At 31.2% G+C, this 27946-nt stretch overlaps 4 protein-coding genes across 20 annotated transcripts; 1 reads left to right on the top strand and 3 right to left on the bottom strand.

Annotated features, from left to right (window-relative positions):
* Positions 1 to 207: 207 nt before the first annotated feature.
* On the bottom strand, positions 208 to 3592 carry LOC122536869 (phosphoglucomutase-2). 6 transcript variants are annotated; one of them, XM_043669614.1, is made up of 10 exons: positions 3051 to 3116; positions 2837 to 2941; positions 2491 to 2747; positions 1909 to 2371; positions 1555 to 1742; positions 1301 to 1478; positions 1004 to 1227; positions 805 to 910; positions 514 to 739; positions 208 to 437 (listed from the first exon to the last, which is right to left on the bottom strand). In XM_043669614.1, the coding sequence occupies exons 1-10, from the start codon at positions 3099 to 3101 to the stop codon at positions 334 to 336; spliced, it is 1902 nt and encodes a 633-aa protein (XP_043525549.1). In that variant the 5' UTR covers positions 3102 to 3116; the 3' UTR covers positions 208 to 333. The 6 variants fall into 6 exon arrangements, with proteins under 6 accessions (XP_043525549.1, XP_043525548.1, XP_043525552.1 ...); XM_043669613.1 differs by having other exon boundaries at positions 209 to 436; positions 510 to 739; XM_043669617.1 differs by lacking the exon at positions 3051 to 3116 and adding an exon at positions 3460 to 3592 and having other exon boundaries at positions 210 to 436; positions 510 to 739.
* On the top strand, positions 3314 to 8087 carry LOC122536876 (START domain-containing protein 10-like). 6 transcript variants are annotated; one of them, XM_043669636.1, is made up of 8 exons: positions 3314 to 3438; positions 3876 to 4041; positions 4152 to 4323; positions 4395 to 4542; positions 4663 to 4815; positions 4891 to 5015; positions 5091 to 5213; positions 5320 to 5450. In XM_043669636.1, exons 2-8 carry the CDS (start codon positions 4031 to 4033, stop codon positions 5407 to 5409), a joined length of 822 nt encoding a protein of 273 aa, XP_043525571.1. In that variant the 5' UTR covers positions 3314 to 3438; positions 3876 to 4030; the 3' UTR covers positions 5410 to 5450. The 6 variants fall into 6 exon arrangements, with proteins under 6 accessions (XP_043525571.1, XP_043525570.1, XP_043525568.1 ...); XM_043669635.1 differs by having other exon boundaries at positions 3435 to 3487; XM_043669633.1 differs by lacking the exon at positions 3314 to 3438 and adding an exon at positions 3500 to 3639.
* A 202-nt stretch (positions 8088 to 8289) lies between these two features.
* On the bottom strand, positions 8290 to 12214 carry LOC122536867 (protein HIRA homolog). 3 transcript variants are annotated; one of them, XM_043669607.1, is made up of 12 exons: positions 12186 to 12214; positions 11884 to 12030; positions 11741 to 11803; positions 11495 to 11605; positions 10779 to 11377; positions 10418 to 10693; positions 10090 to 10355; positions 9472 to 10015; positions 9199 to 9388; positions 8833 to 9117; positions 8664 to 8758; positions 8290 to 8575 (listed from the first exon to the last, which is right to left on the bottom strand). In XM_043669607.1, the coding sequence occupies exons 2-12, from the start codon at positions 11918 to 11920 to the stop codon at positions 8453 to 8455; spliced, it is 2589 nt and encodes an 862-aa protein (XP_043525542.1). In that variant the 5' UTR covers positions 11921 to 12030; positions 12186 to 12214; the 3' UTR covers positions 8290 to 8452. The 3 variants fall into 3 exon arrangements, with proteins under 3 accessions (XP_043525542.1, XP_043525544.1, XP_043525541.1); XM_043669609.1 differs by lacking the exon at positions 12186 to 12214 and having other exon boundaries at positions 9289 to 9388; positions 11884 to 12171; XM_043669606.1 differs by lacking the exon at positions 12186 to 12214 and having other exon boundaries at positions 11884 to 12170.
* Positions 12215 to 12611: 397 nt separating this feature from the next.
* Positions 12612 to 16293, bottom strand: LOC122536885 (augmin complex subunit dgt6-like). 5 transcript variants are annotated; one of them, XM_043669656.1, is made up of 8 exons: positions 15278 to 16286; positions 14886 to 15183; positions 14514 to 14667; positions 14271 to 14413; positions 13937 to 14133; positions 13469 to 13856; positions 13163 to 13411; positions 12612 to 13108 (listed from the first exon to the last, which is right to left on the bottom strand). In XM_043669656.1, exons 1-8 carry the CDS (start codon positions 15365 to 15367, stop codon positions 12684 to 12686), a joined length of 1944 nt encoding a protein of 647 aa, XP_043525591.1. In that variant the 5' UTR covers positions 15368 to 16286; the 3' UTR covers positions 12612 to 12683. The 5 variants fall into 5 exon arrangements, with proteins under 5 accessions (XP_043525591.1, XP_043525592.1, XP_043525594.1 ...); XM_043669657.1 differs by having other exon boundaries at positions 12612 to 13105; positions 15278 to 16285; XM_043669659.1 differs by having other exon boundaries at positions 14886 to 14957; positions 16112 to 16281.
* Positions 16294 to 27946: the final 11653 nt, after the last annotated feature.

Raw genomic sequence — 27946 nt, 5'->3', positions numbered from 1 at the left:
CATAATAATGCTTAAATATGTATAAATCCAGTTATTCATTCCTTTAATTTATTAATGTAAGTTAATTTTTAAATTATATAAAAATTTAAACTTGTTAACAATATTGTTAACTTATTGTTCTATATTTTTGATATAAATTGTGATATTTTTTACACGATATAATTGTATTATGTTTAATAAAAAAATTATTAAATAAATTAAACACAATTTCCTATACATAACAAATAATTACAAAATAATCGATTAATAAAATTGAATATAAGTAATTAACAAGAACTTATGAAAGTGAATAATAATAAGTTATAATAATAAGACCGTGTATAAATATATTATTTAACTAATACGAGATAGAAGACCGTTTATTTCAGGTTGAAGAAACTCTGTTACAACAGCTGATACCATTTCATCAAGAATGTTTCTTAAGACTTCAACATTTCTGAAAATTGTATAAAGTAATAGAGTTTAAAATTAGATTTACACTATGATTAGCAAAAACATAAACAACTTACTCAGGTTCATCAGGAGGAGTACATAATTCACTGTAATATTTAATTTTAGGTTCGGTGCCACTAGTTCTTAATGTTATGACCAAACCATTTTCAAATGTAAATGTTATCATTTGACTAGATTTTGAAATAGGTAAAACAGCCTTATTATTTGGTTTTGTATTATCATAACCAGTTGTCAAATCACGAACACCTATTATAGTATACTTTCCATCGAGAATATCTGTTGGATACTAAAGAATGTTTAAAATTAATGTAATTTCAATTATATTTTGTACTTATATTTGTATTTTCTTACTGTATTTAATTTGCCAGAGTATGTTCGTAATCTTTCAAATATTTTTTTAATTATACTTGATTCATGACAAATCCAATATGAACTCTTAGAAATGTGGTATCCATATCTGAAATACATATTTTTTAAATAAACATGCACATAAGATATAGATGGTTTGATTTAAATAAATATTTGAAATATAAAATGTATGGTAGCATACTGAATATATATTTCGTTTAATAAATCGAGAAGAGTAAGTCCCATAGTCTCAAGATAAGCCGCTAATTCTGCTAGATGCATTCCAGCACTTATACCATCTTTATCGCGAACTTTTGAACCACACATAAAGCCTATGGCTTCTTCATATGCAAACAGAACTGTTTTACCCATTTTTTCTAATTCTACAGTTCTATTGCCCATCCACTTAAAACCTGTTAAAGTTTCCTTTTGAAACAAAAAGGAGTATATAATAATAAAAATAACAGAAATACTTTAATTTTACTTTTAGTACACATACCTCAAAATTAAATCCTTCTTGTTTAGCCATTGATGCTAAAATTTTACTTGAAACTGTTGATGCCAACATGTACACATTTGAAAAATTTACATCAGCATATTGCACTTGATACTTATGTATCATCCACCATCCTAAAAGTGCTCCCAATTCATTACCAGAAAAGATATACCATTCATCACTATCACAAAAATACAAAAACTTACTAAATTTTAGATATGTATGTATATTATTAATGAAAAATATAAATTATATACTTTTTTATTTTTGTAGCACAAGCTAGCCTATCTGCATCTGGATCATTAGCAAGAATAATAGAAGAAGAATTTTTATTTGCTACTTGTATACTAAGATCTAAAGCACTTTTTCCTTCTTCAGGGTTTGGAAATTTAACAGTTGGAAATTCTGGATCAGGTAATTTTTGTTCTTCAACTACTATAAATGGCTGTAATATATTCAGAAAAACTTTAATTAAATAATTAAAGTAAAATCTTTGTTACTTATGCTTAATTACTTTGTAATATTCAGTCGTAAAAGTTTAAAATATAAAATATAATAAACGTTAAAATAATTATTTCAATATAATTTAGAATATAATAAATTATAAGTACCTTAAAATTTGCAACATTAAAGGCTGCAGTCATATATTGATATCCTACACCATGCATAGGAGTATAAGTAAATTTTAATATTGTATTCTTATTTACTTCTGGATATAAAACAGTTTCTTCGAGATCATTAAAGTAAAATTGCATAACATCATCCAATGGATCTATACATAAAGAACTATGATAGATTTTTGTTACTTCCCATGAAGATTCCATTGGTTCAAGATTTTTAAGTATGTATTTTTGGATTTCTTTATCATGTGGTGATATTATTTGTGCACCATTTTCCCAATAAACTTTATAACCATTATCATTTTTAGGGTTATGAGATGCTGTAATCATTATTCCAGCTGCGCAGTTATATTTTAATACACCATAAGGTATAAAGGGAGTTGGTACAACTTTTGAAAAAAGATATACTTTTATATTCTTTGATACAAAAATTGTAGCGGTTAATTCTGCAAATCTGAAATATGTAAATTTTATATAACATTAAAATAATATTTCATATCCATGTTCATGTAATATATGCAGTTTAGTTATTTTATAATAACTAAAAAATCATAAGTTGAATATTTAGATGACCTTTTGCTACAGTGACGTCCATCATATCCTATTATGATACCTTTTTCAGTTACATCAACAATGTTATCAGCTAAATACATTGATAACCCTTGACCAGTTTGAACTATAACTAAATCATTCATTTGATTATATCCTGGACCCATACAACCTCTTAAACCAGCTGTACCAAATTCAAGCCTTTTTAAAAATAAATTAGATAAAACTTTATCATCATTGTTAAGAATCAATTCTTGAATTTCATGTTCAGCAGCTGCATCCTAAAACGTTTCATATTTAACAATAAATATTTGAAGTATGACACAAAAATATGATACATTTAATTTAAATATATTATTAAATTAAAAACCTTATTCCATTTTAACCATTCGCTGATTTTATTATCCAATTCGATATTTCCAGTATTAATAGAAATTTGTAGAGCCATGTTAGAGATATCGTAGTGCAGAATAACCTAAAATATGATTTACAATTGTGAACAAAAGATTTAACATGATTTATCAATATTAATTATGTTCCGAAATATGAATAATGCAAAATAAGAAAGTAAATTCGTATAATACAAAAAATATATTTCTGTATACAAGAATGTATACGAGAATTAGAACGATCATAAATGATTATAAATGATCATCAATAATCAGTAATAAACCCTCAAATGTTATTATTAATAAAGATTCTATCACTATTTTTATTATTATAATTAATAAATCTAATAAAAAATAGAAGAAAATAGTTTGCAAACATTACACACAGAAAATCATATCAGTATTTAAATTATTATATTTATATACGTGTATACATTAAATGTAAAGAAAATTATATTGCAATGAGAAATCATTGATATCTATGATTTGAAGATTAAAATACTTATGAATGAAATAAAGCGTTCTTCAAATAAAGGATAAAATGATGCACAATGAAGAATTGGAACTCACACAAATCTGAATGGTATGTTGGATATTGACTAACCTGTTATCGTTGCCACTATATCATACCGGTAATAAAAATCAATTGATTCAATGCAGATTTTTATTAAACGTTAACTTTGTAAATATTTAATGGAGGATTTATATTAATTTATAAATTAGATGTACAAAATAAATTGTTTTTAATTTGTAAAAACATTTTTTTCAGTTCAATACATATAAGGTATGCATGTATACATGTAGGATATTTTTTCAGGTTATTTGTTTTTACTTTCAGGAATGTTTGTGCGGGCTGTTTAAATTTTTGTCTTTATTTATATTGTTATTGTTTAACTAATTTAATATATCGATTAGTGATAAGAAATCATTAATCATAAATCAAAATGCTATTAGGCAAGAGGTTATATTTCAGTCTACTATATTAATCCATTTATTATCATATTTTTATTTTCTTTTTAGTACAAATGAAATTCAAGAGTATTATATTTAGTTTTTATATTTGGAAAACAAAACAATGATTAAGATTAGCCAAAAATGCTTTGGCACAAGTGTAAGGCCTATTACATACAAGAATCCAACATGCATAGATTTTTTATTGAACTGCTAAGAAGTTTATGAATGACAGGTATCTTTATTTTTTAATTTTTATCAAATTAAATTGATAAATTATAAAAATAAAAAATTATATTTTTAGAAATTGTGCATTAAGTGTTAGTTATGTTGATTATTCCATAGACAATATTCTTATAAAATGGATATTGGAATTGTTAAAATTGCCGAAGATAAGGATTTTGAAAAGTTGAAACATTTGTATGATGATAATAATGATTGGAGATTAGATTATAATAAACCTGACTTATCAGTTTGGACAAAATCTGTATCAGGCATTAGTTTTAGAATGGTAAAGGTATGTATTTTTTTCATTATTGTATCATATGTTTATAGATGTTTAATTCTATTAATTGATATACTTTATAGATTAGAACACGTTTCCCTGATGTTCTACCAGAAACGTTATATGATGTATTACATGATCCTGAATATAGGAAGGTTTGGGACACTCATATGATCGAATCAAAGGATATAGGATTTTTTAATCCAAATAACGATATTGGTTATTATTCAAGTAAGTATTTAATATATTTATTTGTATAGAAATTGTAGTTATTTGTACATGAACATGTATATATATGAGTATGTGTAGAGATATATATCTAAATATGTATCTATATATATAATTAATTAGTGGCCTGTCCATCACCATTGAAAAACAGAGATTTTGTTCTACAAAGATCATGGCTAGATACTGGTATAGAACAATTAATTTTGAATCATTCTGTTTTTCATAAAGACTATCCACCAAGAAAACAATTTGTGCGGGCAACATCTTATCTTACAGGTAAAATTTGAAAATCAAAATAAAATCTATTACTTATGTATATGTTTAATCATTTAGCTGTTTATTTTATTTAAGGATATATAGTAAGACCATCTCGAAACGGTGATGGTTCTGAATTGGGATACGTCTCTCATACTGATCCACATGGAAAATTACCAGTTTGGTTGGTTAATAAAGTTACACAAATATTTGCTCCAAGAGTATGTAATTTTCATATTTATTACAGTAAAAATATATATTTATGTTAAATTTTTAAATTTATTTTATTGTTATAGATGGTTAAAAAGTTACATAAGGCTTCTGTAGCTTATCCTAATTGGAAATTACTTAATAATCCAAATTATAAACCATGGCATTTTCCTGAACAAATTGCATCACCACGTATAAAAATTGAAGATGTAAGTTTTTTTATAACTTTATCATAAAATATTACAGAAAAAATATATTTCATGATAAAAAATAATAATTTTAAATATAATAAATTTATTTATAAATTGTGTACAGTGCGTAAAATCTGCAGAAGAAAAAAATTCAAAGAATTACTATGTTGATGAATCAGAATTAAAAGAGTCAGTTACAATGGACAGTGATTAGCTTCGTTCAGTGAAGTAAATATTTACATTGTTAATATTGAACAATAATATAATAGTTCAAATTATAAAATGCAGTATTATAGAAGTTTGTAATATCAACAAAGCTTGATAAAAGTTAATTTACTCGTGTAAATATGTATGTAACTATACATATTTACACACACATAAACACGCGCGCGCGCGCGCGCGCGTATATATATATATATATATATATATATATAAACATACACATACATCCACGTATCAATTACATTTTATTAATTATATTGGTAACAGTAGTATCATGAATAATGAGGCTTATTGCAATGAATGACAGTATGATTAATAACAATTTGTCATACTTCCTGTCACCAACCTGTCTTGAATACTACATATTTGTAGTTCATTATTGAATCGAAGATGTATTTGTTATTGAAAATATAACGCACAATATGCAGGTTGTAATTTTTGATTTATTCGTTTATTTATTTTTATTTTTTAAGTCAATATTTAAATATTACATATCGTAATTTTTATTATGTATATACGTTTTATATTTATTTATGTATATATATCTAGGAAAATAATCGCTGAAGGTACAAAAGTACACATTGTCTAGATTAAATATTTATTAAGATTACTGCATTATAGCTTGATACATAGATGATGATTCTAGTATGTTGGTATTACAAGTGCAATTTTAGGAATATTATTGAAATCTTAGATTTTGAATACAGTAATAACGATTACATATAATTATTTCAAATTTTAAAAATAATGCTGCATAATATTACTTGTTATAGTTAACAATTTTATAATACATAATATATAATATGATTGATGTATTTTGTTTTATTTATATTAATAACAAAATTTGTTTTTATTTTGTCTTGTTTTATGTCAGATGATTGTCATATATTATTAGTTTATTGAAGTTGAAGATAAATGTATGCATTAAATACATTTTTTTGATTTTGCTATAATAGTTGCTGTATTTAGAATTTTTTACAGATTATAGAAAAAAATTAGGATTTTCTATATTTATTAAATATTTTGCTTAAATTAAAGTATTTAACATATCCTAATTATATATTTATACAATTATAATATATAAATTTTTATAATAACACATACATTTTCCTGTTTGGCTAATTTTCTAAATATATGTATATATATTTATATTTACATTTATATAAATTGCAAGAATGTATTTGATATATTATTTATGAATTTCTGATGAATATTTCCATTTTTTAGAGGTAAACTAATTTTGTACATTTATTTTGATATTTCATCTTTGTGTATTTAATTATTTAAATATTTTGAGTTTGATCATAGTTGCCTTAAAATATTATGGCCTTGATATATAAATAAAATTTATTTATGTATATTCAGTACATTATAGTCATACTAAACATCTTTATTTCGTAAATTACAGTGTCAATTGAAAGACAAATAAGTAATTTAAACTTTCTCTATATATACTCGTAAATTTATGATTAGAATTTTTACATTATATATACATATATATATATATATTTATGTATGTATTATACTTATGTAGCAAAAAGTAGTTTTTACATCAAAATAATATTTGATATTATTTTTAAAAATTTTAAAGATGGCTAATGGTTAACTGATTATTATCTTTGTACAAAACGTTTTGTAATAGAACAGAATATGTATTTTATTCAGTTTAAAATAATTTATATTCTTATATTATGTCAGTCATTGTAGTTTGGCTAATATAAATATTTTGGTGCTAGTTTATATATACATAGATAATATAAAAATATATAAATTAACTGTAGTTTATCAATTAATTCTTATGTATTATTTTGTTATTTACTTTTCTAAATAATCTCTATATACAATATAAATGTACAATTACTGCAATTTATTATTTCTTTCTACTGTACATGAATTATTAATGATAAATTTTAAATTATATAATAAATTTTATAATATATTTTTATCTGAATATATTGAAGAAATTATTAGAAACAAAATACCATAGTAATTATTTCATGTAAGAATTATTCTTCAATGAAAAATTTGATTTGATGAATTTCATAAGTTTTATTTAACTATTATTATTTTTGTAGTGAAAGGTATTTCTAGTGTATGCAACTATAAATTTATTTCTTTACATTATTACTAATTTTATAATTTCATTATCAAAAATGTTTCACATTCATTGTATGATGAATTATATGAAATACATCAAATCATTTTCTATATTAACAAGTATAATAATTTCAGTATGAAAACTTTTATATTAATAATAAAATTTAATGTAGGGCATTATACATTGCTTGAAATTTAATTTGTTCAAAATTTATTGTATGGAAATGATATAAAATTGTAAAAATTTCTAATCAATTAATATATTTTATATTCCCTTTATTTTTATATGTAATACTATATAAATACATTAGAATATATTTTAAGAAAACGAATTGAACTGTTTAATAACAAATGTTTATTAAACATAAAAATAAAAAACATCATTCAGTTAATATAAAATATTATTGTTATTATATAGTTATCATATATATATATATAATGTATGATATAAAAAGACTGTACGTTTTTGTTGTCTCATACAGATTTGTCTTTAAAAATATACAAGATACAAAATAATTTTAAAAAGGTGCTTGAAAAACTTGTGCGCATTCTTTAAATACATACAGAAGTTTCAATAAACATAAATTAATAAATTTCTTGTTTTTAAAATGTATTGCATGAAATAAACGAAATATCAATAAAGTATGAAGTGGAATTGTTATTTATATATGTCTTTTATATACTACGGAAAAGTATTATTTTAAGTTTAGAATATGTAATTCGTATTCAAATTGAAAGTGAATATACTTTTTTTTAGAAATTAAAAATATATAAATTTATGTTCATAGCTATTTTTTTTTATTACAACTGTAATTACGATTTGTACTTTACAAACAATAATTATATTTTTTAAGTTTTATAACACCATTTTAGAACATATAATAACCACAATATAAGTCACGTGTATTGTTTCAAATTTATATTTTGAATAATTACTTTTAATTAGTTTGAGTTTTCAGTGCTGTTAATTGTTCCATGTATTCAAGATATAATCTTTGCCATCGAAGATGTCCTCCAACAACAGATAATACATCTTCCAAAAGTTTATGTTTTTTAATCCCCTATATAAAACACCGAAATATAATATTACTTTTGTACATATAACACATAAACAGAAATGAATAAAAAGAATAAATATTAAAAAAATACCAAAATTGAGGGATCCCATATGCTCTTAGAAGCTGATGTATGACTTGGACCCAAAAATTCATCTAAAATTAACCTTAGCCGTTTTTCCAATCCATCTAAAAGGATACTAGTTCGTAAAAAATAATAAATGATTTAAAAAATAAAAAAATACATATATATTTATGTATACCTTGAGTTAATAAAAATGATACTAGAGCCATGAGCCAATGTATATACTCTTGAGCACTTCCAAGAGCTTTGGAGGCAAGTAATTGTTGTTCTAAATAAGAAACAACACTTGGAGCACTATGAGGTAACCTCGGATTAGGTAAAGTATTTCCTGCTGTTCTAAATAATCCTTCTTGCAAAGAAGATAAAGGACCTCTAGGTGCTCTGTTTCCAGATGCACTTGACGCATTAAATGAAGCCCAGCGCCATACAGGATCTTGACTGTCTCCAATTAGTAGCCATGTACCTAAATAGATTTTTTTATAAATATATTATATATAATGTGTAATAAATAGTTTAGCTTTATTAGTTGATATAATTTATATACCCATTTCTTTATGATATATATATGCTCTAGCATTTGTAAAAGCTAAATGTGGCATTCCATTATACAAAGTACAAGACAATAAAGAAGTACCAGGTACTGCTAAATGTGCAGCAGATGTAGAAACTATCATTCTACATGAATATCCTATTTCCCATACTCGTACAGCACCACAGCTTGAAATAACCATTACCTAGAAACATTTATTAAACAATAATCATTCTTAAATAAGAAAAAAAGAAAAAAAAATAAGAAAAGGATTTAAAAAATTAGTACTGCATTTCCAACTGCATGAACTTTTGCAAGTGGTGCAGGTGGTGCTAATGGAGGCGCTGGACGGCATCCCTTTATAGGATGAAATGTATGGAGACTACCATCTTCTAACCCAAGTGCTATAACTGCCGGTGATGCTGCGAGTGCTACAGCACTGTATCCTAAATACAAATCCCAAGTTGGTTCAGAATCTGTGCCTTTAAATACTTGTAAATGGGCTAAACCTTGACTGTTTGTAACAGTTACTGCATAGTGACCAGCTTGTTGAGATAATGAACTGGACGGTTTTAATGGAGGAAGTATAATTTGATTTATATTCCTTTCGGATGCAATTTTTGGTTTTTTATTATATGGTGTGTGATACGATTTTGGTGTTGGTTGATCACGACGTTTTAAGGTAAGAGCAGAAGTTTGACTAGTTATATTCGTTGAATTTAAAGATGAAGTAACATTAGGCGTTACGACATCGTTTCGTTTTTCAATAACAATGGAACTTTTTACTTGACTTGTAAATGTTGGAGTTCCTAGCCTATTATTTGATGAATCCCTGAGTGAAAATGGTTAATATAATCTACAGGACATATAGAAATTATAATTTTGTAAAATTATAATCTAACTTACATTGTATCAGATGGTGGTGGTATGAACATTGGTGTTATTCGCCTTTTACCATCTGATGTCCTTGTTTCAATTTGTTTATTAATTGGACCTTTAACGGGAGTAGTTGTAGTAGTAGTTGGTGGCTGTACTAAATTTGTATTTGGAAGTGTTTGAGTTTGTTGTGTACATGGTGTCGATGTTTTTAAATTAAGAAGTTCGGGTGCTTCCATTACAGTACAACCGCCTTGAACTAAAGGCTTGCCATATAATCGTTCATGAAGACTACTCTATAATGAAATAAGAATAAGTCATTTTTTATAATTCAAAATGAATTACATAAAATACATACTTGTTCAGCAGGATCTAATGGTTGACCTAATTCTTGTTGTGTAAATTCAATAAGTACAACAGATCCATCCCAAGAACAAGCAGCTAATCGAAGACCACAAGGTGACCAACTAGCATCTAAGACTGAATGTGTAAATAATTCATGTATTACTACTAAAGGTCTTTTTAGAGATGTCAACCATACAGATAGAGAACGATCGCGTGATCCTATGGCAACGCAGCAATATTGTTTAGAAGAACCTGATTGCTTTTTTTGTAGAATATTACCATTAAATTTCTACAAAATTAAAAAAAATTAATAAAAAAATGAATAAGTAATTCAAGGTACATAAATTGTTAAATTTATATTTTATATTTAATACCACACATGTAACTGCTTTACGGTGACCAACAAAATCTTTATCTTGCGTCCATCCATCTCTTTCAATTATTTGGGCTGTGGGACCTCCTCCATTCATTGCATGAGCTGATACTAAATACTGTCCATCTGGGCTCCAAGAAAGTCTTAAAACATGAGTTGTTCCACCACATTCATCAAATGGTTCTGATATCAGTGCTGCTTCTGTCCAATCTGTAGTACGCCAGACTCTTAATGTCTTATCATCAGATTGTGATGCTAAATATTTTCCTACTGGATCCCATGTAATTCCTTTTACAAATCCTGTATGGCCTTTTAATACAGCTACAATAGCTGGAAATTTTGAGGCATCCCATACAATAACACTATTGTCTACTGATGCAGAAGCTAACCATGGGCTATGTGGTGCCCATGCAAGATCAAGTACATCAGCTTCATGTGAACGTAATGTAGCTATGCAACGCCATGTTTCAATACTGGATTTTCCACCAAATATTGAACTTCCACCTGATCCGCCTGATAATCTCCAGATCATGATCAGCTTATCTACACCACCTGATGCTAGCAAACCACTATTGCTCCATCTTACACAATTGACACAAGCTATAAAAGTAATATATAAATTTATTAATTTAATATGTCACGTTTAATTATATCATTAATTTATATATATTAAGAAATATTAACATATATATAATAAATATTAACATGTATTCGTACCAAGATGATTATCTAACTGACACAACATTTTTGGAATATTTTCATCTAATTCAGCAATTTCATTAATTACTGGTTCCATATTCCATATAACAACTCGTCCAGAATCTCCACCTATAATTAATTTTATAATATTATAACAAATGTACATTTAATATGGGTATCATAACAAATTATAATTTAATTAAATAATTGTCTCTATTATAAAAAATATTAAACACATATAAATCAAAAGTCTTAATATTATACCTTGTCCACCGGTGGCAAATCTTTTTCCATCTGGATGTATATCCACGGAAAAAATTGGATATCCTGAAAAATAAATATTTTATGTTATATTTTAATTATAAACATTGCAGAAAATAAATTTAAGTAATATAATTTATACAAACCATCATGTGTAACCCAATTAGGTTTTACTAATTTCATGTTGTTTTATTCATTAAAATGTTGTCGATTTAATAATTATTGTCTAGTGTATAATTGATTTTAAGTATTTCTATATTTCTTAAACATGACTCTTTATTAAGTAGCATAACCTTAAATCAAAATCCAAACATTTATTCTACTACCAGCAATACATTTTGGGAAATTTCTATGAAAACATAAAATGTATTGACTGTATGCAAATGTATAAATTACTATATAATAATATCTAATATAATATAAATATCGTAAATAAAATAGATATAACCTTTGTTCAATTGTATCTTATGTGTGTGTATATATATGTATGTATGTATGCTGTATGTATGTATGTATGTATGTATGTGTATATATATATATATATACCAGCTTTTTAAAATCAAGTTTTATTTTATATTTTTAATTTAATTTTTTATTTTTGTATAACACACATACATTCTGTATATTTTTAACAAAAAAAAAAAATTAAAATGTTTTTGATTGCATAATATATTATTTATAACATATATAATTAATTTTTTAAAATAACAAAACTATTAAATTGTACAACAAATCCATTTGCATTTTTTTTTAAATATCAAAGATACTTCTCTACTATTATTTTTGTCGAAAATCTATTTAGTCAATGATGTAACCTATTGAATATATCTTATTGTATACAAATTCAATAAAGGAACAATAATAAAACTTTAAGAAAAATATAAAAATGTATTTCTTTGCATACATGTTTGTAAATAGTCACTTTTACAATATAAATTGTAAATTCTTACAACTCTTTGTTATCATATTCTACATAACTAATTTTTGGACTTGATGTACGATTCCTTCTTTCAACTACTTTTTTATAACGTGCGACTAAATCCCCAATGTAATGTCTATTTTGCTTAGTTTTATTGATGTTATTACCATTATTTTTAATTCCTGTTTCTATTGTTTCACATATATCAAGCACATTAGCTTTATTTAGAAAGTCATTTGCTATATCTTCCATTTCTAACATATTTTCAGACTTATCTTGTTTAGCAGTCAATTTTTCTGGAGTAGCAAATTCTGCATTTATGTTACAGAGACTTTTTGTTGAAGTGTTTAGACTAAATTCTGATATATCATGCATTTCTTCAATTGCATTTGTAAGCACTGTGGAATTTGCTTTTGAAGAACAAGGTACAGATGCTATGCTTGAATTTGCTGCTATAAAAAAGAGAATTTTTAATTTCCTAAAAAAGATTTAATCTGATTACATACCTGCTACATTATTTTTTTTCATACGAGTCGAAAATAATCGTGAATATTTTTCTGCTTGTTTGGAAGACAATATATTTTTTTTAGATAACATCATATTCATGTGTAAAGATGGTAGTTCATGATTTATATTTGTCATTGAATCTTCAAAATTGATTCGTGATACTAATAAATTTCCTCTTAATTTTGATCCATGTGATGCATAATCTTGTTTCAAACGTTTATATCTTAAAAATAGTGATTTATGTGGAGCTGAAAAACGTTTTTAAATATATTATTTAATAATTTTATTAATAGCTTTAGTGTTACCTTCTACTGGAGTTAATTGTAGTCGTTTCTGAAGATTATTTCCTTCATCACTACAATTTGTATCAATTTTAATAAGAGGTGATGACATAATGACTATATTATTCATCATGGGTAATACATCATCATCATGAATTTGTGTTATTTTTTGACATACAATATCTTGTGTTTCAGATATCATTTTGGTAATTTCTACTAAATATGTTTGTATTATATTGAATGCTGCTTTTATATCTTTGTAACTAGCTTCTATTTGTAATAAACATTCTGAGAAGTCTTCTAATATATTTAATTTCAGTCGTTTTTGCAACTGAGTAAGGGAGAAATTAAGTAATAAAATAAAATTATTTAACATTAATTTATCATCTTTATATAATCGAAATAGAAGACACTGAAATGTGAAATATTTTGAATTTTACCATGTTCTTATCTTTATTGTTTTTTGTTAGTATATATAAAACAAACACTTACTTGCATATTTGGAGGGAATAATTCTGATATTTCCAAATGATTTATTTTTTGTAATTGTTTTGCATTGAATATTTTAATGTCACTATTATTATTTATTATTATATTATTAACTTTATAAACAAGTTGTTCTATACCTTTTAAAGCTTTATTTTGCATATGGAATTGATTCAAATTTTTACTTATATTCATTTTCCATGCTAGAATTAGTAAATTACTATTATTTTAAAAATTAAGAACTAAAACAAATGTATATTTATATATAAAAATAACTCAAATTATTTAATTAATTAATAATTTAATATATATATATTAAAAATGGAAAAAATATATTGACTTTTTATTATTTCTTCATTATTTATATCTCTCAAATATTTCTTAATTGAATCATGTACGGGTGCTGTTTGTGAGAGATTTCCAATTAATAGTTCTTTTTCAAAAATTTCTGCTATAATTTTATCTAGTGTTTGTGTTTCTTTCCTGACAGAAAAATTAATAACGTTAGATAAAAAAATAAAATATTATATAAAAAAAGTAAAATAATAAAATATATAAATAAAAGTGAAAGAAAAAATATTACTCTATAACAGATTTAGTTAAATCCTTCATTTTAGATAAATTTTTATGCTGACTTAAAATATTGCAATTAATTTTTATATTAGTTTCTTGTAAAAATTGTTTTGTTATGTTTCCTTTATTTCCTATTTGTGGTGCAAATATAACATTGTAAGTAGCTGAAAAGGTAAGTATAAAGATAAATATAATAATTATAATATTTGTATAGATACAAGAAATTTATTGGAAATTTATTATTATTAATAAATAGGAATAACATTAGTTATTCATATAATATAATGAAATTTTAATGAATATAAATAGAGAAAAGTATTTAAAAAAATAAATTTTATATTTATTTTTTAAATATATTTATTTATAAAAAAAATTTACTTACTTTCTCGCATAATATATCTTCTTGTAACTACTTGAGATAATTTCCACATAATGATTGTAAATTTACTTCCACCTGCATGAATTAAGTGAGACATATGTATATTTGGAAAACCGATGTCAGGATTTTCTGCAGATATAACTATTAAATAATCTTTGACATTGTTACGATACTTTGCTTCGGTCTTTTTACAAAGTACAGGCCATTCAATTAGCTTCTTGAAACGTTCTGAATCATATACTGTCAATAAATAATGTGAAATGTGTAGAAAACCTGCTGTGTTGGGTTTGTCAAACATTCCCTATGAATGAAAACATTATGATAAACTAAATAATAGTAATATAGAAAAAGACAAACACATTGTAAACACATTGATTTTCTACTAAAGAATATACCTCGCGAAAGTATTTTTTCAACTCATCACTAGGTTGAATAACTTGAGATAATAAAAGTACATTTCGATGAAAAGATGCACTTATAGCCATTATATCGACATAAAATTAATAAGTTCACATAGAATTAGATATTTATTATAATGAAGAATTATAAAGAATATATTTCAGCCGATAAATCACTTTATAATAATAACATAAGATAAAGAAAAATCTTATTATTAACGGCTGTGTAAACCATTTGAATTTTAAAACTGTGTATTTATTACATTACAGAAGTGAAACCGCATACTAAATGTGTGAATGCTTCACATGTCAATTTGAATTAATGAATATTGCATCATATTTCAAATTTGTTGAATTTCTTCACAATAAATTTTTATACTTTATGTACAGCGGAACCTGATTCATGGTTAGCTCTTGAAAACGTTTTAATTAAATAAACATTCATGTAAACGATGTTTAATCTTTTATAATCTACGTTCGAAATGTGAATCCTATATGCACGTGGACATAGTTCAAAGCAAATATAAAATAAATCGACGTAAAATGTAAATTAATCATGTGAAAAAATAAAATTCATTCTATTTTTTCAATTTCAACGTAAAGTCGTTCAATCTACTGACTAGAATATACAAATCTGCAAATATCTATCCATAGGTTAAATGCAATACACGAAAAAAGTTGAAAATTTAATTACAATGATGCAACTGCGAAAGTTCATAAATTAATTTCCTTGATCAATTTTTTTTCCCGAATGAAAAGTTCATCGACAATGTTAGCATCGCATAAACGATGAAGTTAAACTTTATTATCGTATATTATTGTACTGCGTACGTAAAATAAATCCTTGTTGCACACTATCACTCTCCTTGTCTATCACCTGTATTAGTCTGTCCTTGTATACCGCGCATATATGTCTGTCCTTGTCGCACGTTAGTGCCTTCCTTATCTAATGATGAACGCTAGACAAGGAAAGCAATAGTGTGCGACAAGGGTACTCTTCGATCTATTGAAAAAAAAATTCAACTTTTTACACACACGTCTTTCTAGGACAAAACACACATAGAAAGAAAGCGGGAAGCATAATTTTAAGGAGCCATATAAAAAAGTTCGAAAATTATTCTTCTTAATCAGGTTTTTTTCGTAATTAGTGTGAACTGNCAGTTCACACTAATTACGAAAAAAACCTGATTAAGAAGAATAATTTTCGAACTTTTTTATATGGCTCCTTAAAATTATGCTCCCCGCTTTCTTTCTATGTGTGTTTTGTCCTAGAAAGACGTGTGTAAAAAGTTGAATTTTTTTTTCAATAGATCGAAGAGTATCCTTGTCGCACACTATTGCTTTCCTTGTCTAGCGTTCATCATTAGATAAGGAAGGCACTAACGCGCGACAAGGACAGACATATATGCGCGGTACACAAGGAGAGCAACAGCGTGCGACAAAGCAGCCATAGACGCGCGGTAAATAAGGAGGGTAATAGCGTTAGACAAGGATACACAGACACATATGCGCGGTAGACAAGGAGAGGCAACAGTGGTGAACAAGGACAGACATACGTGCACGGTAGACAAGGAGAGCAGCAGCGTGTGACAGGGATACACATACATATTGGCGCGGTAGTAAGGGGCAACAGTATGTGACAAAGACAGGTGCGGTAGACAAGGACAGCAACAGATTTTAGTTCCACCATTTCACCGTTTCGCGACGCTAGCATTTCAGTGCCTGTAGCGGCTTGCACGTATTCTTTTTGAACGTGCAATTTACACGTTGAATTTGCATGTGCGATTACACGTGGACTTTAAGAAGTCCAAACTGTAGGTTGCGTAGTTCTTAGCTTGATATCATTTTACAAACGTTAAAGTAAGACGATATCAATTACCAAGACCTACCACGTGGAGTTGACTACGCACGGGCCTCATTATAGTGTATTGTAAAACAGTACTGTTTTATATATTTATCGCACGAGACACGATAGATAGACTTGTATTGAATTTAAGTAATTGGTTAGAAAGAGAAAAGATATTCGTAAAATACGGTATAATGGTTGGATTAATTTAGTGACTTGGTTACTACAAATGATTAATTAAAAATTTTAAATAGTACTTGGGGTCTGTCTTTTCATACCGCAAAGCGGGCATTGAGGTCTGTGTTTTTTCATACCCCAATGCCCTATGCGGGCATTTCGTTTCCTAACGAATAGAACAGCATTAGACAATATCCTCATAGAATGTGCTTCAACAAGTATGCTTTGAATAGGAAATCTGGATCTCATGTCCCTTTAAATACTTTGTTTGGAATTCGTCACGGTATGAGCCGTCTTCAAATTCGGTGAAGAACCAAAGTACAAATCAGAGAAAGATATACGTATTTTTGCGTCAAGAAGTTACCGCGTAAAAAATGTATCTCGTTCTAATAATGTTCTGTGAAATTGTAAAGTATAAGTTTAGTTTTTATCTGCCTATCCTTATATTTAGTCCTGATTTGCAAAAATATAATTTGCACCACATAATGTGCCCCTTTACACCAAATTTAGTAAACATAAAATTAATATTTATAATTTCAACATAAAATTAACATTAACATTAAATCTTCATGAAATATTAAGGATTTAAATTAAATAAATAACAAAGTTTTATTGTTATCAGAATAATGATAGGCAAAGTAGTTTATAGAAAAATTTCGAATATTTTAATTAATAAGCGTAATTTTTAACTAATGAATTACAGAATTTATGTTATTTGTCATAACCAATGCACTGCATTGTATAATTGTAATAAAATTGTTAAAAATTTAACATAAATTTGATAATTTAATATTAATAATAATTTAAAATAGTTGAAAATTTAGTTAGTTAGAAATTATTTTTAAGAATTTTTAATAAAAAATAAATTATTTATACCTAAAACCATGTATTAATAATTTAAAAATTTTAATTTACTACATATTTAAAAGTTGTGATAAATTCGTAAAACATTGATAGAGTTCTTTCTGACATATGTATGTAGTAAAATAATTTCTGTTAGTTACTAGCTTCACATTTTGATATTGAAAGTTTGACAACATTGTAATGGATTTCAAAAATCATATTCCTGGCGCATTCACTACTTGATCAACCTCAATCGTTTTATTTGATGTAATTCCCTAATTCATCATTGTTTAAACGTAGAGTGAACTAAAAACCAGTGATTTTTTTACTATGTCGGTATTTCAGATACTCGGCCATGAAAGTCCATAAAGTGCTAGGTCTATTCATATACCTCGTCTGTGTCAATGATTCTTTTTCTGGTCGGTATTTCAGACTTTGGAACACGAAGTCCCATTTCATATCTGATCTATTCTATTTTTAGTCAATGGTTGTAATCTTATTTTATGTTAAACCGGTAATGTTGGGAATGACACTAAAATGGTAAGAGCCCCCGAAGTATGTGACCATTTTGACACAAAAGTACATTGGATAATAGACCTATTTATGGTCTATTCTATTGTCTGTAACAATAGGTCTCTTCTGTAACATAACTTGTTGAGTGAAGACTCTCTTCATGAGTCTTTTTATTACAATCATCAACAATATTGAATATATAAATTTACAACACTAGCGGACAGAGTTAAAACTGTATGAGTACAAAAATAATTAATGAAATTTCACAATCGAAATCTATTTAAAGTTAATTTAAATCAGCATTACAATTTTAATCAAACTTGTTATCTTTAATTAGAAAAAGATACTGAAATTTTATATGTTAACTTGTCTGTGTTTAAAATCTTGTCCTATCCAAAGTTTGATAGTTTTGTTTAAGCTTACGTTATTCACAAAAAAAGAAAAATCGAAAACTCAGATTAAATAACTTTAGAATTTTGGCAAGTATTTTGCTTTCATTGACTGATATTGTTACCGGTTGTAACTGTAATCCTGATCGAATAGAATTATCAATGTGAAATGCTAGTGAACAAAACGCTTCTAATAATATATCGAAACGTCAAAGAATACCACACCTATTGAGGAATGATTCGTCAATCACGTTATGATTGATCTTGCTTGATTTATGTTCGTAGGATTCAAGGTAACTTCAAAACCGCCCCTTCTTTTCTTCGTAATCTGAGCGCACCCCATGGCGTTGATCCATCTTGCGTATAGGTCAATTTCTATAGTATTCTTAATCGAATACTATAGATATAAGATCTCCTTGTCCTGCTATGTAAAAATCTGTATGATAGATATTTATTGTGACGATATGATTCAGATGGTAACGTGGATGAAAAACGGTCCGTGGATGAGACGTTAGATAATTAGTAGCGAGTAATTTACAGCGAACTGTTTTTGAACGTTAGCATTGAGACGAGATTCAATCGATAAGTAAATCGTTTTGTAATTTCTGCTGTTTTTGATTGAACCAATGACTTCGTTCTCGGATCACGTCTATTACTTCTATTACTTCTATTTGAACAATTAAAAATCGTTTGTAAAAACAATTAGAATTAATTAAAAACAATTATAATAGTGTTGTTTGATGATTGACACTATGTTTACATAAGCGGTTTCGAACAATTTAAAATTTTAGTTATCCGACCAAAAATTGTTTAATATAAACTAGCATTTACATTGGGCAATTATCGTCAAATTGTTCAACCAAAAATTGACGAATGTATTACTTCTGTTTGAGCTACAAGTTGTTTCAACGTCGTTGACATTGAATTTACACAGACAATTTTGAAAAATTTAAACCTGATTGACTTGATCGTTCAATCAAAAATTGTGTCCAATGTTAACTCGAGGACTTGAGCTGACATCGACAAGACAGTCGGATCTACTACGTGCGAAGATCTTGCAAGCGATCTCGTGATGGTCAAAAAATGCGTGGGTGTGGGTGATCGTCCTCGTGGACCCGGTACATTGTCAACTGTCAGTTGACAGGGCACAGGATGCGCCTTTTCCGTTCGAAAAGAGCTTCGATCGCCACTCCCATCCCATAGAATTGCGTTCAATCGTCCATCGATCGAACGTGACTGTATCGGCCGCTATACTTATCGATTGACCATCGGCCGCGTATCTTTCCGCGCGATGTTCGCTGCTCGAAAAATGATAGAGGCGCCGGTTCCGTCTTCTTCCATCGATTTGCCCGTCAAATAATTCTTCTGGACGCTGCGGGCCCCGCGATTACGACTCTTTCGCCGTTCGGCTCGCGTTCGCTTCGCATCGATTGACGCAACGTTACCGAAACGCGATTTATGGCGAGTCATTTGCCCGATAATTCGATTGTCTGCTGCATGTACCGGCGTTGATATCGGAAATTGCAATTTACACGGTGGTAAACAATATCGGATTGCAGATTTTTATGCATGAACATGATTAAAGGAATGGAATTCAAATCAAAATTCGTTTCATCTGCTAGATATTACAATAAATACTCTACTCTATATTTTTTTTTTTAGATATTTTTTACTGTGTGTTCCGTTTTGCATCTTCAAGTTTCTTACAAGTGCATACAAATCCGCGGTTTAATCGTCACGAACTTGTTTAGAGACAGATCATCAATTTTTCTGTCTAGTGTCAAACGATTTCTTATTCAACGTGAAATAAATAGATAGTTAATAACGAATAATATCGATGTCAATTTTTTGAGCTGCATTACGAAGTATTTTATACATTCACGATGACACATACGTGCATTAATTATGCGGTAAACGACTACATCGATGATACGAACGAACGACTGATTCACAATGCAATTCGATTTCCTTCTTCGTCCGCGAGACTACTTAATTGTTGCAATTATTTACACCGTCGCTCACGGTGAATAACGACTTATTTGGTCCATTTACACGTCGGATCTATCGAAGGAACGAACCTTCGATTTCACCTGGGAACGACGCGCCCAGCTCTCAGATAAAAAAAAAAAAGAAAAAAGTTCCTAATGCCCCCGTTTATATGACGTAACATCCGGCCTGTTCGTGTTTCAGTCGTGTATCGTCTTCATTGTAATCGTCGTCGAGTTTATACGATTTTTCTATACGAGAAATCCGCCCCTTTGTGTATCCTGGTGTATCGGTTTATTTTATTTTTTCCTCTCGCACGACCGAAGAAAAAAAGATACGCTGCCGTTCGTATCGTCGAATGCATTCGTCAGAGAGCTGCAAATATTTTGTGAATTCCCGGCCTCGGCCAATGCTATTCAATCGAGTTCATCGACGATATATTTGTAGGAAGCTCCGAGTCGTAAAGCGTTTTAATATACGTGTTAGCTTTCACGCACGACGCATCACGTTTCGATCGTAAGGATGTTGAGGGGCAGTTACATTGTCGGGGACTTATGCCCATACACGTGCATCGGCTCGTCATGTCCCGCCTCCTCGAGGATTTCTCGGTTACCTGGACCGCTGAAAGGTTTAAGGAACGTTTCCTTCGGCGTTGAATCAACGAATAACAGCGAGAATGCACCATGAAACGATTCTTTGTCACCAAGAGGGATTTATCGATGCAGCTAGAAACCTAGGAAACCCGCGTGTGCAGGGGTCGAGGGGGAGAAATCTGAGCCCGGCCCGTAAAATCACGTTACAGAGAAACTATCTCGTCGGGTGGACTGCGTTTTTGCGGTCACCGGAGTACCTTCTGTGACCCGTGATCTCTCTGCGACTCGACGTTTCCTATCTTTTATTGTGTGTATCGATGTCGTTCGAAACACAACGTGCGGAATCTGAATTTCGCCTGAATTTTGTTTTCGTCGTTGTTTCAGGGAAAATAACCGGGACGAGAGTCAGCTCGATTGCACCGCGCCATGTTGGGGGATTGCATTTAAGCAGTGGCGATTCACCCGAATAATTACGAAGCTCGGAAAAAGCGCATCCGCGCGATAGAATCCGCTCGCCGCGTCTAATTATGTAAATCGCGATCGAGTCGTAAATTAATTAGCCTCGCTGACTAATTGAAGGCAGCCGGCTCTGGCTTGATCGATCGCGAGTCAGTAACCTCGGCCGGAGAGAATTTCAATCGTGTCGCGCTGCCTCGGCTCTCAGCAACTTTTCATCGTTCAGAATCGATCCGTCCTCTTCAGCTGCGATACATCGCCGATATACCGCCGAATCAGCTTGCCTAGGTGAATCGTTACGTTTTTCACAATGTTCTGTTTGCGTCTGTGTCGTTCGCGGAAACGTTTTTGTCGCGTGCCGAACGTTGGAAAGCGGTGCGAGGAATGACGAAATAGATCGTTTCGCAATTGTGCTTGAAACAGTTGAAATTGATCCTCTGGCACGTTTCGAGAAGGTTGTAAAAGAAACTGACGAGATTTAACAACGACCGTAGCTGTTATCTGGCAAGATAAGCAATGATAAGGCCATCGGCCTTTATACAATTCAAGTATCGAGTAGGTCTTTTTTTTCTTTTTTTTGAAGAGTTCTGCCAATTATCAGATTCAATCAACAAGAAGGTTTCTTCAAAATTAACAAACTAATAATTAATTACTTGATAAATTAATTTTTCTACTATTCGTTCGATTTTTTTCTTTTCGCGTGTATAATAAATTGTTGCCTTGATACTAACATACTAACATACATTGCGTTTTCTGTTTCGTGAACGTTGAAGTGAAATTTATTACGGTTCTTACCGATTGAATTATTATTATTTTATAATCTACCAATCTACCTAATGGCTTACATATATTTTATAGCGAACATACACTTTTCGACGTGCCTAGATACTGGTGGTAAGACAAAATGAAACAAGCGACACGATCGTTGAACTCGAATTTGAGAATATATAATACGATCGCCAAGTAAATTGAACTGAATCCATTCGATTTTCACCATTTCGATCGAGAAAAGGGAAGAAGAAACGATGAGGCAGGGAAATCTGGCTAAAGGATAAAGGAAAGGAAGGAAGAATCAATGGGAGGAAATGGCAATTCGAGAAGTGTCTTTTAAGTTCTCGCTATTGGAGCGTGGTAGGCGTCGCGAGTATATACCGCAGGCATCGTAATCACTGTTATTTCATCGTGAACGGTAATGCTCCGGCTTAAAGCCGCCCTACTTATACGCATTACCGTGGGCAAAGGCAACACGGACCGCGTCCCCGGGCAATCATCGTTCTCGAGCGTCATTACGAAATTGCTTTGGCAAATGAAATGCGCGGTTATGCGCGTGTACGAGCGATCTTCTTAAATTGAGATTTATTGGAAAATCGAGCGTACCGGCTTTCCAGCGTGTCCATAAACAGATACGACGAGCAGACGGCCAGGCCTCCCCTTTTGCATCGGGTTACGAACTCGCGATTACGGTTCCGACAATTTAAACAAGACCAGGGAAGAAATCTTTATCGCGAAATTGCTTCCATTTTTCCACGCTACCTCCTACTATGTGTCTGTCTTCGTGTGGTTGCGATCTGCCTGGACGATCGAGCGCATTTCGATCGTTGAAATAAACAGTTCAAACGATGTGGAACTACGAGGAGATCTAATTTCGGTAGGCACGAAAAAAAAGGTTTACGACTTTCGAGAAGCATTCTTCTTGAGACGAGTTTCATTAATGTCAAGGAGCAAACGTAGCAGAGAGAACGAAATTTTTCATTTGAGGAAACGATTTTTTTGTCAAAGAATGATATCTGCTCGGTTCAATGTTTTCTGCGATTGATCCAACAGCTGATACGAATTATACGAAGGTGTTGATATCGAGTGGCGAGTACATGTTTGAAGCTAAAAGACGCGGAGACGAAGCTAATCTCGCGGGATCGTGGAAGACGTTTCAGTTTCGCGCCTCCGTAAGCCTGTAGTCGGTAATCCATACCACTTTCTTGAATAAGTGTCTCTTTCGAAGGGCTCGTATCGACGATAACGTACTATTGCGGTTGCCCGGACAGCCTCGATATCTGGTTACATAGCGGAATCCTGGTTGCACTCGCAGCGGATGCAGCCAGTAGCCAGTCGAACAGGATATATTGATTTGCCCGGATGCCGGACCTGGCGCGACGTTCAACGCGCATCGAGAGGATAATGGGCTAGAGGAGGTTATTTGCCGAAGCGGATTTTTCCTAACAGTCGTTGCAACCTTGCTGCGATAAACGCGAGTTATCAGCTTTCAACCTCATCTGTCGATGGAAATCATGGATGAAACGGAGAACTATTGATCGCGATTGCTTCTCGTGCGATCAATGACTGCACGTATTGATCGCTGATGATTCACGTAGTTTCAAGATTAAAGGATAGAAATAGATCTCGTAATGCCAAATCAGTAACAGATTTTCGTATGTTTTTTTTTTTATCACGAACAAACGAAATTAAACCTGCCGTTCTATTCGCTTCTTCACGGTACTCGATCTATTTCTCTCAATGTGTATTTGCGGTACTTTGTTTACGAGAATCGTGGAATATGCGAAAGATCGTAGAATTATATTGAATGTCGAAATCAAATATTTAAAAACTTTTTAATAACGTCTATATTGAAATGTTATAAATATTTCGAGTTATGTTAGACTCGAGGAGAGGGTTAAAAGCAGGGTTAAAAGAAAATTTGTAATAAAGCTTTTCTAAAGTTTTTCTATGAAATGATTTGAATCGTTTTAATGTAGAACTATTTTGAATGACTTTCTTCGCGATGGCGTAGGCAAAGGATTTGAAGAGGAATGATCTTTGACTTCGGTTTTATTCTTTGGTAAGGAAAAAAAGATGCAAGAAGTGATTACTAACTTTACACACTTGTGGCGACCTAATCCTTTCTGCACGAGTAGGAATTTATTGTCGCGGATTAGTATTGGCGCGTGAGATTCTCGATTGAGAAGAACAGACAGCACAAGTCGTCGGTGAATTTTTGGGCAGATTGTCGTGAATGGTTTTTGGGGGACAAAGATAAAGCGCGTTGTAACAACCGCGCTATCTAAATAGCGTGCCATGCTAATTCGTTAATGGGACATCCTGACTGCCACGCATTTTAATCAGTTTTCAGCGTACCGATAACAAGCTATTATTAAGTGGCCTTCGAGAGTATGGCCACCGTTTGGTTCATCGCACGAGTTTATCGTGTTGGCTCCCGTACAGTCGTTCTACTACGCAATATATATATATATATATATATGTATATAAAAGAAAAAAATTCTCTCGAAATTTCAAATCTTTGCTTCCAGCTGGCGAGTAAACGAACATCCAAATAATCGATAAAAGATGATTGAAACTAAAAAAAGAGCGCTCGAGCGTTATAGGCTGCTCGTTGGAAATGATTCGACGGCTCGCAATTACGTACGCTAGTGCCGGTTATTATCGGCGTGTAACAAAGTGGTCATCGGAAACTGATACATTAATTGTCGTTTCACGAGCATAGTCACGAAACACGGTTGCAGAGCGAAACGAGGCCGGGAATTCCGTAGCCGCGAATTAAGGCATAACGCGAACGTAAAGGGAGGCAAAAAAGGGGAGACCCGTGTTCGTTCAACTTAAGTCTGAAAATGAATTTACGAGGCCATAATCGCCAATTGAGATGAGTACTTGTTGCGTGCGATCGAGACTCGGCTGAGAGACCTTGTGCCAATGCGTTGCACTCTCCTCACGTCAGGAACTTCGCTACCATCGCGGCCACGAATGCGTTATAGCTCGTCGCAAATTATGTGAAAATTAGCCGGGGCTCGATCGATCGATCCCCGCCCCGATATATACAAGCTGACGCGATAACCAATCGATCGATCCAACGATTTGTTTGCTCGCGCCTTTCAATGCGTCTTATTCACACGACTTCGTTGCGTGGTTTGAAGAAGTTGACAAACTCGTTGTCGTCGTCGTCGGCTTGACAAAAACCCATTTCAACGGAGAATGCGTGAAAGGAGAACGGGACTTAGCATCGCGGAACGTGGGAGGAGATCAAACGTACTTCGAACTTGCGACACCCTGTACCCAGACGAATTCAGTGGCGATGACGCAGAGACGATTATGCCGAGCGCAACGTCAAACGTCAAGATTAGCGGCGAGCTGTAGTTCGGACCTTAAATGAGAAAGATTTCTCGAGCGTGTCTGTTTTATGTAAACGAACGATCGTAACTCGGGATTGTGTACCCGTCCATCTGCGAATTGTCAATTCGGCTATTTACACGGGCTTAACTAGTTTCGTTTGTTCGGCGTTTTTTTTGACGCGAACTCGAGATATTCTTCTGGATTATCCTCGCGTCTGTCGAGTTCTTTATAAAAACGTTCTAATTCGCCGGTGAAAGTTGCCGTTTATATTCTGTTCATTCGACGAAAGTGCGTGCGTAAATTGAGAAAGAATGGCAATGAAAACGAGGAAGAGCCTCGTCATTCTCTCGAGAAGATGCGAATATCGAATTCTCGGGCTATAGCCGAGAAACAAATGTCCGGTTGCTTTAGCAGCGAACCGTTGGGAAGGCGATACGTACTTTATTGCTGCTCAATATTGAACGCCGTGCATGCTTGGACGTTTGTTCGAGGAACGTATTAAGACCACCACTTGACGACTCCCTTCTATTTTTATGTTTTTGCAGTTGGTCGCGGCTCGGCCGAGCTTCTCGGACTGCGGGGGCTACTCGGATTTGCGGGTTCCTTTCTGCGAGAGGCAGTTTGTTCGACATCGATCCGTAACAAAGGGACCAGTTGGAGCAGACCTCACACGTCGATGCCAACGATATTTCATCGAGGTTCCAGTGTTACAGTACTCGCCGAGTGATATTTACACATCGTAGGAGATAATATGGAAGAATATACGAAGGAGAGAAAGGGAGTTTTTGTTCGAAGCGCGTATCGTACGCACGCAATTAAGTTATCTGTCTTCGAATTGAGAGGGAAGGGGCTGTAACGTTATCCCTTTTATTGACGACAATGCCTCCCAGAATGACGGTCGTGTACAAGAAAGCTCTCGAAAGAGAGGGGGATTAAATTCGACAGGAGGTGCTCGACACGATATTTGAATAACAAAGTGTTTGCTCGTCGGCGTTACGTGAAATCATGGAAATTTTACACCGGGGAGAGGTCAACGGAGGGAAAGAAAATAAAAGTGACGACAGCGGTGAAGAGGATGAAGGAGGGACGACCGGTGAAGGAAGAAAGTTGGTTCGGTGCATTATGACGCCCCGTAAGATCGTCGACCATACGCAGATCCGATCGGATCATACATGTACCGTGTATTATAATCTCGTGGAGGGGCTGTTAGCCGATAAATTCTTCATCTAGGTGGAACCACTTACAAAAGGGAACACCTTTTCGTGATTGCATGCTTACAGCATGTGAAATAGTGTCCAAATTATAGGTCACGGCGTATAATTCGACAAAGCGTTGAGCAGGGTCGTGCTTTGCCAAAAAAAGAGGAAAAAGAAAAACAGAAGAAGAAGAAGGAACGACAAAAGGAAAAGAGAGAAGAAGAAAAATAACCGTGGAACAGGAGACCCATTTCTTCATCGTAGATACGTGAGACGCGCTTCCTCATCTTTTTTTTCTTTTTCGTATTCTCGGTCCATCTGTCTGCCAATCCTTTCCTCGTTACTTCTCTCTCCTTTCTCTCTCGAGTTTGCACAATGGACTTTCCTCCGTTCGTACGGATGAGAATGACAATCATAATTATACGACGATTCAAATGAAGTGGCTGCGGAAATATCGTGCAACTGAGTAATACGTGTTTGACCATTGGTTAATTGTCGTCTCGTTAAGTGTATCGACATATCGACGCGGTGGACTCTTAATGGACGCG

Source organism: Frieseomelitta varia, unplaced genomic scaffold (assembly GCF_011392965.1).
Source record: "Frieseomelitta varia isolate USP_RPSP 00005682 unplaced genomic scaffold, Fvar_1.2 scaffold_875, whole genome shotgun sequence".
NCBI lineage: Eukaryota > Metazoa > Arthropoda > Insecta > Hymenoptera > Apidae > Frieseomelitta > Frieseomelitta varia.
The sequence above is the reverse complement of the archived record's forward strand: the minus strand, read 5'-3'. Positions and strand labels throughout refer to the sequence as shown.

What these genes read in the sequence shown, in the direction of transcription:
- LOC122536876 (XM_043669636.1), top strand. An exon ending in GGCAACATCTTATCTTACAG is followed by an intron (nt 4,816 to 4,890) that starts GTAAAATTTGAA and finishes ATTTTATTTAAG; the next exon opens with GATATATAGTAAGACCATCT. An exon ending in CACAAATATTTGCTCCAAGA is followed by an intron (nt 5,016 to 5,090) that starts GTATGTAATTTT and finishes TTATTGTTATAG; the next exon opens with ATGGTTAAAAAGTTACATAA.
- LOC122536869 (XM_043669613.1), bottom strand. Translation starts at nt 3,101, where the DNA reads ATGATCGTTCTAATTCTCGTATACATTCTTGTATACAGAAATATATTT. An exon ending in TGTGCTACAAAAATAAAAAA is followed by an intron (nt 1,479 to 1,554) that starts GTATATAATTTA and finishes TTTTTGTGATAG; the next exon opens with TGATGAATGGTATATCTTTT. An exon ending in TTAAACGAAATATATATTCA is followed by an intron (nt 911 to 1,003) that starts GTATGCTACCAT and finishes TATGTATTTCAG; the next exon opens with ATATGGATACCACATTTCTA.
- LOC122536885 (XM_043669656.1), bottom strand. Translation starts at nt 15,367, where the DNA reads ATGGCTATAAGTGCATCTTTTCATCGAAATGTACTTTTATTATCTCAA. An exon ending in TGAAAAAATACTTTCGCGAG is followed by an intron (nt 15,184 to 15,277) that starts GTATATTCTTTA and finishes TTTCATTCATAG; the next exon opens with GGAATGTTTGACAAACCCAA. An exon ending in TAATGAAGAAATAATAAAAA is followed by an intron (nt 14,134 to 14,270) that starts GTCAATATATTT and finishes TACTAATTCTAG; the next exon opens with CATGGAAAATGAATATAAGT.
- LOC122536867 (XM_043669607.1), bottom strand. Translation starts at nt 11,920, where the DNA reads ATGAAATTAGTAAAACCTAATTGGGTTACACATGATG. An exon ending in CCACCACCATCTGATACAAT is followed by an intron (nt 10,016 to 10,089) that starts GTAAGTTAGATT and finishes ATTTTCACTCAG; the next exon opens with GGATTCATCAAATAATAGGC. An exon ending in TATGGGATCCCTCAATTTTG is followed by an intron (nt 8,576 to 8,663) that starts GTATTTTTTTAA and finishes TGTTTTATATAG; the next exon opens with GGGATTAAAAAACATAAACT.